The 12,212-nt window shown below is 39.5% G+C and overlaps 1 protein-coding gene across 1 annotated transcript; it reads right to left on the bottom strand.

Moving 5' to 3' along the window:
• Positions 1-2,453: 2,453 nt before the first annotated feature.
• On the bottom strand, positions 2,454-7,180 carry LOC110182593 (uncharacterized). The gene is made up of 4 exons (XM_086834817.1): positions 6,985-7,180; positions 3,991-6,924; positions 3,473-3,921; positions 2,454-3,413 (listed from the first exon to the last, which is right to left on the bottom strand). Exons 1-4 carry the CDS (start codon positions 7,021-7,023, stop codon positions 2,543-2,545), a joined length of 4,293 nt encoding a protein of 1,430 aa, XP_086690943.1. The 5' UTR covers positions 7,024-7,180; the 3' UTR covers positions 2,454-2,542.
• Between the last annotated feature and the right edge of the window lie 5,032 nt (positions 7,181-12,212).

Here is a 12,212-nt window from a genome sequence, read left to right as displayed (position 1 = left end):
TACTCGGAATACAAATAAAGAATTGCGACCCCAACTTGGTCCTCAAAAAAAACCAAGCTCGAGCAAACTGCAACAGCAACGTGACAAGGCACCATATAATGGCCAGCAGAACCAGCTCTCGGAATCGGAATTGAAATTGAAAATCGGAATCGGAATCAAAACTCAAGAGCCAAGAGCCAAGAGCCAAGAGAGAGGCCCCAAGCAAGTCAAACAAAACCAGCCAACGAATAAACAAAAATAAACAAACAATTGTTGAATCGAATTCGTTATCCAAGCTGAGAGAGATGAGATGCTGCTTGGCTTTTGCTGAGCGATCGATGGCTGCATGGGGTGCCATAAATGGCAAAGGCTTTTGCCAAATGATTACTCATACGCCATGTGGCCGGTGGAATCATTTTGCCGCCATCTGCCTGCAGTTGGAATAAAGGCTAAGATCGAGTTGGAAGAGAAATGATTAACCCCCTTAGGGTAATTTAAAGAAAAGTGGAGAAGAAATTCTATGAGAAATAGGGTTTAAAATAATAATATAGAAGGATAATGAATAAGAATTCCTGAAAGGTAGAGCTAAAATCAAATTCTACAAAAATAACTAATCATGAATAAAGATTCCTTAATTTATTACCTGAGTTTCTAATAGAATAGGAAAGAACATACTCATTTATATATCTGTAAACTTTAAGTACCATACAAAATATATATTAAATTCAAAAAGAACCTCCCTCAAAAGCTGAAAACACCCACCAAAACAAGGGTTAAATATATCTATTGTCTTAAACAAATTCCCCAATATAGTCTTAATCATCTATCATCCTATTGAATAAACCCATTAAAGTATCTTTGAATTGAGTTTTTACCACACATCATTAGCGCCATGGATCGTCATCGGTTTCTTAGATGATTAATGACCAATTTTTGTCTGCTCTACGCTCACTTAATTGGTTAATTAATTTGTGTAAATTTTTGTGTAAATATCAAGTCGTTTAAGTGACGCACTCCGCACCGCCCTTCGAAGCAAAGTTTGTGATCCATTTAGTTATAAGTTATAATAACCCGTAATTAGGTTTTCGCCTTTTGTTTGACTCTTTTTGTTTTCTGTTGTTTACTGTTTTTTGTTTGCTGCTTGTTAGCTCTGGTGTTTTGTTTGTTTGAGATCACTTTTTGGCACCACCCCCCCTCGGGTGACCCCAGCCCAGCCCCACTGAGTGGCGGCACTCAAGTGGCAATTAGCGTTGACATTCATTAGCTGCGATTAAAATGAGATCAGATTGTGACCATCGCCGGATGACGAGTAGCAGCACGTGAGGGGCAGGCCAGAGATCTCCTTTGAAATCAGTGCGGAGTGATTAACACTCCAGTCTCCTGAGGTGAACTCAACTGAAGTGGCTTCAATTGGTTTGGAGTATGCCAATTAGAATGCCTGCAATTTTAGCTAATGACAGCAAATGTGATATGTCAGAGATTTGGCCAAAAATAAGTCGCAATTCCCTGGAACAATTCGGAGAGCAGAAACCTAAATGCAGATATAAAGATATAGTAGTTGCAGCTAGTCTTCTCATATTTTTCATCGGAATGAGCGTTCATCTGCAAAACAAATTCTCAGTGGAAATCAGAAGTGAAATACCCAAGAAGCACGCTCCTCATCCCATGCACAGATGCAGATACGGGGTCTAATAGATACAGATACAGATACACTTGCTTATAGAGATGCTCTCTATGGAGGCAAAGGCAGCTTCTTGTACCAATTACTTAATTTAGCAATAAAATTGCAAAGAACAGGGTACACAGAGAATGGAGAATACAGAACGAAGAACAGAGAATCGAGTACAGAGTACAGAGAATCTAGAGTCCGAGAGCAAAACTGACAGAAGACTGCAAATTGCATCTGCAAAAGTTGCATAACCACTGGCGGGGGCAAATATGAGATGATAATGGAGGAATAGAGGGGGTTTTTAGGGGGTTGACTCTTTGGCCCCACAGAGAAGAAGGCGCCGCATTCATAAGACAAGTGGGTCAGTGGTGCAGCAAATGGAAGGAGATCAATGAGAATGTCTTCCCTTACTGGTTAATGGATGGCAATTATTCACCTACTGACTCACTTCTCTGATGAAATTCCTCCTACTCCAATTTTGCTTGCTTTGAAGGTTATATGGTTTAACTAATACCTACACAATATTCCCCCAAATCCTCATTATATTTCACTATATACATATATCCCTACTCTACTGACTTGACTGAGTTATTAATTAGCAAGTGAATGAGTGAGTGTTCTCTGTGGGCGATCTCTGATGTTCTGAGTTCTCTTTCACTGACTCAGACTCATATTCTGGATTGCCAACGTTATGTGAAGAGAATTTAACGAGTCTCTGGCTAATTTCTTGTCAAAGGTGAGCATGGTTTCGGCATGAGTAATCCGAATTCGTGTTTCGATGACCCTGAACCCGAGAAGTCACTTGTTTAATGCAACTGAAAAATATAATCACGGTCTATTTGTCTTACGATGAAACGAATTAAGGAAAATGTATCCCTGAGAGAGAATTCCCTTCTACTTCAAAATTTTCTCACATAGGCAAGGATCCTCGCCCACTCTCTCCCCTCCCGTTTTCACAATCAATTTCCTCATGCTGTCCAGAGATTTCTTAATGGCTTTTCCATATTGCTCAGGGTTAACTCCCATCGATGTTTTCCAAGCGGAAATGGCAAAAGAGATCTTATTCTCTTGGGGATTGTAGCAGCAACCATAGCCATCGCATGTCAAAGGACCGTAGGCCATAAAGGACTTGTGTGTGGTGGCCACTTGGGAGGTAAAAAGCTGAAAGGTAACCGATCGCACGAATCCCTTGGATTTGAAGAACTCTGGCACTGGTAGACAATTCTCCACGGCCATTTGCTGTAGGCCAAATAGATGGCGATCTATGCCTTCACCATGGAGTGCACGTTTTGTCAACTCTTCATGGAGATCCACTGCTTCTTGGAGCGCTACTAACTTGTCTTCCTCCGTGGCATTTTGGCACTTCATGGCCTCTAAAAATTCCTTTGATTTATTAGAGGTGGAACGTATGGTCTCGGTTCTTCCATCGACAAACATTCGCAAATGTGCCGACTCGTATTGGGCGGGTATAGTTTTGTGCATATTATAGTAGGCCAGTTGCAAAGCCATCTGAATGTAGCTATCCGAATTGAGACCCTGAGCCTTGATGAAGTCCTTTCCATGGCACTCATACTCGAAGACATACATCTGCAGCTGATTGGCGATCTTTGAGATATTTCGCATGGCAACATGGAGCCACATGTTGATGCATTCGTCAGCTGGAAGGAATCTCAAATGTCTAGCTGGATTCGAATTGTTGCCTTTGTTGGGTTCCCTACACTCGCAGTGGCAATCGGACCCGGACTCTGATTCGGCTTCCTTTTGGCTTTTGGAATAAAGATAGTTAATTGTAGTAGAAAATAAATAAAATAACATATTACATACATTTTCTCCATCACATAGTCCATGAGCATGGCCAGTGGTTGACATTCGGCCGGTGAATGCTCGTAACAGAATCCTGCCAGTCCATTTGGATTCACAATCAATTGGATAGTCTTGTCCATCCAGCGATTTGCACTATTCTCTGTCAGTCCACCGCCATGTAGGAGCTGGTGTGCCTGTACTATGTACTTTTGTCCTTCGGGAATTGGAACACATTCATCCAGACAGACCACGAAAAGAGATTGCTCTATTGCCTCTAGGGTATCCGCATTACCAGGCTGACAATACATTGCTCCATAAGCCTCGGCCCAATTGCCTCGATTGTCGTGGGTTAGCAAGCCAATGGGTTCACCCTTTGGCAGGGGACAATTTATGATGGCCTCCAGTTCATCCACTAAACTTGTAACACTCGACAGATTGCCAGAAGACGAAACGATGGGTAACTGAAAGTACTAAGGGGAGAGCAATAAAGTTTGATTAGATTAAAAGGATCTCAAAAATCAAGACCTTCTAGAACTTACATTATTTTTAAAGACAACCACCACGTAATTTGAATCGCAGTACTGCTCGATAGTATCACAAAACCTTCCTGGCTTGCGAACCGTACCAAAGATATTGGAAAACTGGCTGTTATCCAATTGATTATCACCCATTTGGGTTACAGGGATTTTATTTTGATCCACAAGCGTCTTGAACAAGTAAATGGCTCGAATCGCTCGGGCCGTAAAGGTGAGGCATTCCATGGCATCCTTGAAAGTTTGCACCGGAAATGATAGTGCCGGACTGGTGAAGGCTGTCACGGGTGCCTGATAGGCTAAATAGGCGGCTTGGGTCCATCGGGGAGTTAACCAGTTTTTGCAACTAGCGGCTGCCTCCTCCAACAGATTCTGGAGCTCCGGACCCTCTTTTTTCATAAATTCTTCGGTCAATTTTATCTCGTTTTCAAACTCTGCTTCTGTGAGAAGGGGCTCAATGCTATCCAAATAGGCCTCAAGGGTGGAATCCAGTGGAGGTGCTGGCAAATTCTTAAGTTTGTTGGAATTTTTACTATCCTTAGAGATGGTTACTTCCATAGATGGTTTCCTCGCTCTTGGAGGCCTTGCGGAAACTGATGCTGATGCCTTTTGAGCTTCGGTTTTTAGTTTTTTGGTATCGTCAAGTTTCTTTGTTTTCCCCTTGTTTAATTCTGAAGCAGATGCCTTTTGAGCTTCGGTTATTAGTTTTTTGGATTTATCAAGTTGCTTTACTTTTTCTTTGTTTAAAACTGAGTTTGATGCCTTATGAGCTTCATTTTTTACTTTTTTGGTAGCTTCAAGATGCCTAGATTTTTCTTTATTTAAAATGGAAGCTGCTGCCTTTTGAGTTTCATCTCTTACTTTTTTGGTATCTTTAAGATGCTGTGATTCTTTCTTGCTGGAAATAGAAGCTGAAGCCTTTTGAGCTTCGTTTATTAATTTTTCTGAAGATTGAAGACGTTTAGATTCTTCCTTGCTAGAAACTGAAGCTGATGCCTTTTGGGCATCAGACTTTAATTTCTCGGTAGACTTAATAGTTTCTTTAAGGGGTAAAGATTCGGAAGATTTTAAACCAGTAGAAACTTTTGGATGATCTGGCGTTAGAGTCTTTTCGCTCTTGGCAGAATTGGAAATCTCTTTTGCTTGTGCCTCAGCTTTCTTGGGTGCATTTGAAGCCTTTTCTTTTGAGGATGATTCTTCAATCATTTCTTGAAAAGAATCGCAGTCTTCTATGTATGGTTGTTTGGGTTCCTTTTTAAGTTCTCCTTCTCCTTCGGCTTCTCCTTCGGCTTCTCCTTCGGCTTCTGTTTCTGTTCCCTCCGGTTTGAGCTCCTTTTTGCTTCCTCCTCGGGGTCCATCTCTGCAGGGATTTCTGCCCGATGGAAAAGCCGATAGTAAAGGAAAGTTAAAGTCAGAAGTTGGCAGTGGTGGTTGCTTCCAATCTTTGGGAGGCTGCGATTGAGTTGTTGCCTTAGAAGGATCATCTTTTTGAACTTTTAATTTAGTACAAGGCATGGGTTGCAACACTTTATCAGCGCAGGTATTTGATTTCGGAACATCCTTGGATTTCTTACCATCCAAGGGAGCAGGGGATGCTTGGGGAGGATCACCTTTTTTACCAGGAGGACTCACTGGCTTAACTTTCTGTTCTTTGGGTTCAGCCATAGCTTCCTGGGAAGCATTTTCTTTAGTTTTCTTCTTGCTTTCATCAATTTCAGGCTTAACACTTTCTTGGGCAGTTCCTTTAGCAGGAGATTTCTCCGAACTCTTCTTAACTTGTGGTTTATTGCAGTTTACCTTCAACTTGGCATTTAGCTTTGGACAAGGCACGGAACTTCCTGTTTGGGCTGCATCCTTAGATTCGTCGGCATTTTCCCGTTTGCCGTCTTTATGATCCTTTATAGCTGGAGTCTTGCTTTCATCAATTTTAGGATTAACTTTTTCTCGAGCTTGTTCTTTAACAGGTTTTGTGGTCTCCTTCTTCTCAGTCTTTTTAAATATTCGTTCATTTGATCTATCCTCCGTCTGCTCAGTGCAGGAACTTCGTCTCAGGGCTGCTTCCTTAGATACCTTAAGTTCAGTGTTTTCTTGTTTAGCTTTCTGTTCCTCTGGCTCAGTGACATCTTCCTGTGAAGGTTCCTCTTGAGATTTGGATTTGCTTTCATCAACTTCAGGATAGGACTCGGCTTTCATGTTTTCCTCATTGCAGGAACTTTCTTTCTGGGATGCATCCTTAGATTTCTCGCCATTACCCCGTTTGCCATCTATACAGGGATTTCTTCCCAAAGGAAATGGTACATCGGATTGAGAATTCGCTGGTTTTGCCTTCTCTTGAGCATCCTTAACAATAGGCTTATCTTGTAGCTTTTCAATATCTTCAACTGGAGCTTGTTTTACAATACTTGATTCTTCACATTGTTGGGGTTTTTCTTGCTGTGCAGCACTCGAAGACGTCTCCTTTTTCAGCACTGATTCATTAGCTTTATTATTTTGGCATTTTCCTGACTTTGTAGGGGATTCTAGGTCTTCGCCTGAGCTATTTTCATGGCAGATTTTACAATTGAATATTTCCAGTGTTTCAGAGTTTGCTTTATCAAGTTGAATTTTAGATTCCTGCATTCTGTTGTCTGGGGGAATGGGGGGATTATTGAGTGCCTTATTGCCGTAATCCGAGGGACATTCAGATTGCCGAGGAACAGATCCTTTCTTGGACTTGACATTCGACGAAGAAGATCCTGAAGATGTTGCCAATGCTCGACATAAAATTTCCATGGCCGAAGTTTCCGGTTCCGTTTTCTTGGCATTACCCATCCTGAGGCGTGATAAATGCGTTGTTAGCCTTCTAGACCTGGCTTCGTTGGCCTTTTTGATCCTCTCGCTGATTTCCTTTTGTGGCAGTAGGGTTTTCTCCTTGCAGTACCATCTAATTCGGTATTTGCACTGTAGGTTTGTTTTTTTGAAATGGCTTTGAAATATCTTTGTAATATCCTTAAAACTTACATTCTTCAGGAGTTTTCCGGCACCTAGAAGTGCCCTCATTTTGACAGCTTTAAAGAAGGACTAATTTAGATGGAAGAAGGCCAAAAATATGCAATTTTTTTTTGTGTATTTATATTATATTATGTAGACATATTTTAATGAGAGAATTTAGACATAAAACTGAAAGGGAAAGTAAAGTAAATATATAATTACGAAATGTAACTTTCTGTGCTTAATTACAAAAAATCAATTGCTATTTTCCCAGTAAGAGGAAATTGGAGTACTCTAAACTCTGTTCCCGCCTCATTACCCCCTAGAACTTGGTGCTTTTTCCGCAAATGCATTGATGCATCGATCCATCGACTCCTTCTCCGGTTCCGCGAAATGGGAGAGTCAGACCGAGTCAGAGGAACAGCTGAGGGGGGCAGAAGGCCGTACCAATGGGGCAAATATTAACAAAATCAACAAAGAAAAAAAAAACGGAGGCCACGACTGGATTGCTTTTGCTTTGCCAAGTGAAGTAGCCATATTATGATTATTGCGAACTCGCTTAGTCCCCTACTCTCCCCGCAGGTGACGCAAAACGAAGCTGGGAAGTGTGTGCAATAATTGCATATTGACCCATTTTCTTAACAATGCACTGGGCGAAGGGCAGAGGAGGGCAACGGAGGGGGGTTGGGGGGTCTGCCGCCAATGGGTGTGTTTGCAGGTTACGCATGCGTGAGCGTTGCCTTCATTTAATTAGGCGGCGACACCTGCGCGGAGTCGCTGCCGGCGACGGAGCTCAGGTCTCTCTGTGCTGGGAGACCCACTCCCCTCCCAGTCACCCCATTTCCCCCTTCCCTTGCCCACCCCACTGTCTCAATTGCAGACGTCGCCATCAATCAGCAAATCAGCCAATGAGGCAAACAAAGGCGGCAAGTGAGGCGTGAAAACGGCGAACAAAACTGCAGCAAAAAAAAGACAAACACAAAACAAGAAGAAGTGCAGTTTTATTATCAAGTCGAATTCTTGAGTTCTCTTTTCTTCCGGTTTAATATAATATATAATTTACATATAAAAGGAGGAAGGAAAATAATGTTATATTTACTGATTATATTAATTGAATAAGTTAAGAGCAATTGATATAAAAAAAGGTTATATATCTTAATGATTTCGGAGAGTTTGAATTAAATGAGATTGATATAAAATTTCCTTACCTTAAATAGTCCTGAAATTTGCTTATTTTGTTACTATTTCATATAAGAACAACACCCAAAACTATATATCTAGATCAATATATAGTTTTAACATGCTTGATGAGGCAGGATAAGAGTCTTAATAGTATTCTTAGCAATATTCTTGACAATAAACTTATCTTTTCTTGGACTGAACCATTGATAAAAAATGGAAGGATAATAATTTTTTATGTATTTTGGAACTCAGTTTAAAGATAATTTAAACTCCAAGAGCTCTAATATCTCTTCAACAAAAGTCAACAGTTTTATTGATTAAAATAGTAGAGTCCCTAGAATTTTAATTTATTCTTAATTAGTAAAAAAATTACATTCAAAATAAAATTAAATATAAATATTAAATACTCAATAAAGCAATATGATATGAAGTTTCTAAGCACCACCCTTAATCCTCTTTAAGAATATTTAATAAATTCATTTTAATACCCTTTTATATACCCTTTCAACCAGTTTTAAAATACACCAAATTTCGCTGTAAGGTTATAAAAACATAATATAAATAAAATATAAAAAGAATTTCTCAAGCAGTTTCTTTAAGAATATTTAATAAATATATTTGAATACCCTTTTCTATACCCTTTCTACCACTTTTAAGCTAATCCTCTAGCTTCCCCTGTTAGGGTATCCAAACATAGCTAAACTGAAGCTGAAAATTAAAAATGAAAACGAAAATGCAGCAAAGAGTGCTGCATAAATGAAAACGAGAATGGCGATGGATACGGAGATGGAGATGAATGTAGACTTGGGATAAGGAGAGAAAGACGAGGGGTCACCGTTGAGAAGGGGGTAGACCCCTGGTAAATCGGGGCCGAAGGGGGCGTGTGTTTAAGCTCATTTGACAATGAAGTGGGTTTTTTTTTTTCTCGAGCCTGACGACTGCGTTTTGGGCGCGTTTTTTTTTCTTTATTATTATTATTTACCTGCCCCACTTTGCGTACAGCGGCGATAATTGACGCCACGGTGGCTGCAACTGCCACCAGCAGCACCGCCTCATTGCCAGCAGTGCAGCAGCAACAACTACAAGGCTGATGTGCCTGCCTGATGGCCCACAATTTGGACTGCACTTTATTAAAGTACCCGAACCCCAAGCCCCTAATCCCAAACCTCGAACCGGAGCCCATCGGAATGGAGCCACCCAAAGTGCGTCGCGTGTTTGCGTGAGTGTTTTTCACTTGAGGCCGTCATCATCATCATCATCATCATCATCATCATCATCATCATCATCATCAGAAGCAGCATCATCAGCATTGCATTCGGTGGTTTCGCCTCGAATTGCATTTGTCAGGTATTATGCAATGGGGTTAGCAGCCATGTCAATTGGCAACTCAACTCAGGCATATGATCCCAATGAAATGAAGGTAATTTGGAGGAAGGAACTGCAAAAATAAGGGAGTTCTATTCAAGACCGATTTGTATTGATTTAAATAATAGGGCCAAGATGAAAAAGATGCTTTAAAAATTGTCTCTGGTTTAAAGTTCACTAAAAAAATCAATAGAATAGAAAGGAAAAGAATAAAGTTTGCATTGCATAGATTAGATATGTATCTTTATATATGTTTATACTTATATCTTGAGTAAAATTTTCATATGATATAATGACTAATATATGACTCTCAATCTTTAAATTCTAAAATATTTAAAAACAAAAAAGGAAGCCAGCTTCAAGAAGCCTTGCAGTTGGCCATAGGATCATGGGTTCGAATAAGAAATCGACCTATCGATAACTGAGTAAAAAATGCATTAATCTCAAATTGGAAAGCATTTCTGGATTGGATTGGTTTTAGTTAGGATTATTATTGGGCATATTGGGTTTTAATAATTAATTTAATAATAAATTTAACATTATATGTATATTTAAAAATTTTAATGATTCTATCCTTAAAAAACTTTTATACATTACATACATCTTGATAGTCAAATTTTATTTTCAAATATTTTAATCTTTATTGATTAAGATTTTGATTGAATATAGTAATAAATAAAACTTTTGGCAATCATTGGCTTTTAACCTAAAATATATGTCTCCTAGGTAAATTAAAACGATATTTTTATGTGCTACTTTTTTGGGTAAATCAAAGATTTCAAATATCATAACTAAGCAAAAAATGCGTTGAATTTAATTCGAATTGCTTTGCAGTGCTAGTTTTTAAAGGGTTAACAAATTTGCGAATTGAGTTTTAAAATTAAAAAACTTAAAATTTTTGTCAATTTTTTGACAATTTTCACGATTAACTTATAAAAAATTGAAAAAAAAAATCGCAAATTGTTTTTTTCGTTCCAATATGGCCAGAATGATTCACCTGTTGATACTGATCAAGAATATATATGATTTATAGGGTCGGATATTACTCCTTCACTATGTTTGTGTGTATCATTAAAACAAATTGCTGAGTCACTTGAAATTAAATTTAAGTAATGAAGTTAATGGCAAAAAGTTAATTAATTGCAAAATAAATGTATAGCTAGCGAAGCTAATTCTAGATCAAGGCTTGATCACTTCAATTTCATATATATATATGATACAATTGTTATGGTTAAGACTTACCGGAGTAGAGGACACGTCATTGCTTTACTTCTTCCACAGCTTCTTCCTGGTTATCCAGATGCATTGCCTCGGCCAGGTGATATTATTGAGGTCGAAGGGTAATCACTATCACAATCACCAGAGATGTTAACACTAGGTACCCCTAGGACAGACTGAGGCCGGCGGGCCTTCAGCGCCTCTATTTATACTCCCCGAGTGGAGAGAGCAGAGAAAGCGAGAGAGTAAGAGCTATCTCTAGAGAAAGCCAGAGGGAGTTAGATGGAATGGGATACCGCTGTCTCTCTTTTCATCTCAATTTTTGGTATGTGTATCTCTCTCTCTCTCCTAGTGTATTTGTACAGATACACTCCTTCTCTCTCGCTCTTTCTGCCTACAAAATAATATGTGTGCAAGGAAACTAATACGTGTCTTACCAAATTAAAATAAACAAATTGGTTTGTTATTTTAAAATAGCCAGCATTTCCCTAAAGATTTATTTTAAGAAAATTTAAAGAAATGTTACTGATAAAATGGCAATTCTCTTCATAGCTATATTTCACTTTCTTAAATCCTGAGAGAACTTTGGGGTTCGTCATTGTGTGGCAGAAAAGAATTTCAATCTGAAAAATAAGCAATTGCTCTGGCTTCGTATTACCCCAGTGGACCAAACCCACTGGCATCATTACTCAATCCCGAGCTTTGTGAAAATTCCTTCGCCAGAATGGGAAAAAGGGAAAATGTTGATGTTGCATGGCGATTTTGTTCGTTGGTTTATATTGTTGTTTTTTTTTTTTTTGTACTCTGGCAATGAGTAAATGCGAATTTCCTGTGCATTGTTTTGTGAACTGTTGGCCAAACGATGATCTCTCTCCGCCCGTTTCCCCACCTGATGATGACCTCAGCAGTTGTTCCAGAGTTGCAATTAGTAGAAAAGTAATTTTCGTTTGGTTTCCTTATTGTTATTGTTGTGTGGTATTGTTTCTCTAAAAAATCTCTGCTCAGCGATGCTGAAACAAAAAAAAAAGTATTCTAACACTCCTTTAGTTCGTGTAGTTTGCTGAAATATTTGAGATGCATGATTAATGTCCGCATTGAGTCATGTCCGGAGAGCGTGGAACCATTCCAAGAGCGCCCCCGGAGTCGAACCCAATTGAACCGAAATTATTATGAAACCGCTCAGGTTTCATTGATAAGAGCGAAACCCAAAGGGAAACCATCGAGAAATGGACAGTTGGCGAGTGCCGGCACGTGTAAACTTGAGACGTGGATTAGACCCCAAAAAAGAACACCACCGCAGCTCGACGGAGCTAATTTTTATCGCCTTGTGACAGACACAGTTACGGAGTCCCAAAGTAAGAGTAAGCCACGTAACCCGACCCGTGAAAATCACTGCTTTTTTACACCGGCGAAAGTGGTCTCCTCCTAAAAATGAAATAAAATAAAATACAAACATCACTTGAGGCACGTACTTGTGTTTCGGGTTGGGTGCT

The sequence above is a fragment of the Drosophila serrata genome, unplaced genomic scaffold (assembly GCF_035046125.1).
Source record: "Drosophila serrata isolate PLE 108 unplaced genomic scaffold, ASM3504612v1 contig_275, whole genome shotgun sequence".
Classification (NCBI taxonomy): Eukaryota; Metazoa; Arthropoda; class Insecta; order Diptera; family Drosophilidae; genus Drosophila; species Drosophila serrata.
Note: the sequence above shows the minus strand (reverse complement) of the source record. Positions and strands in the feature narration are given on the sequence as shown.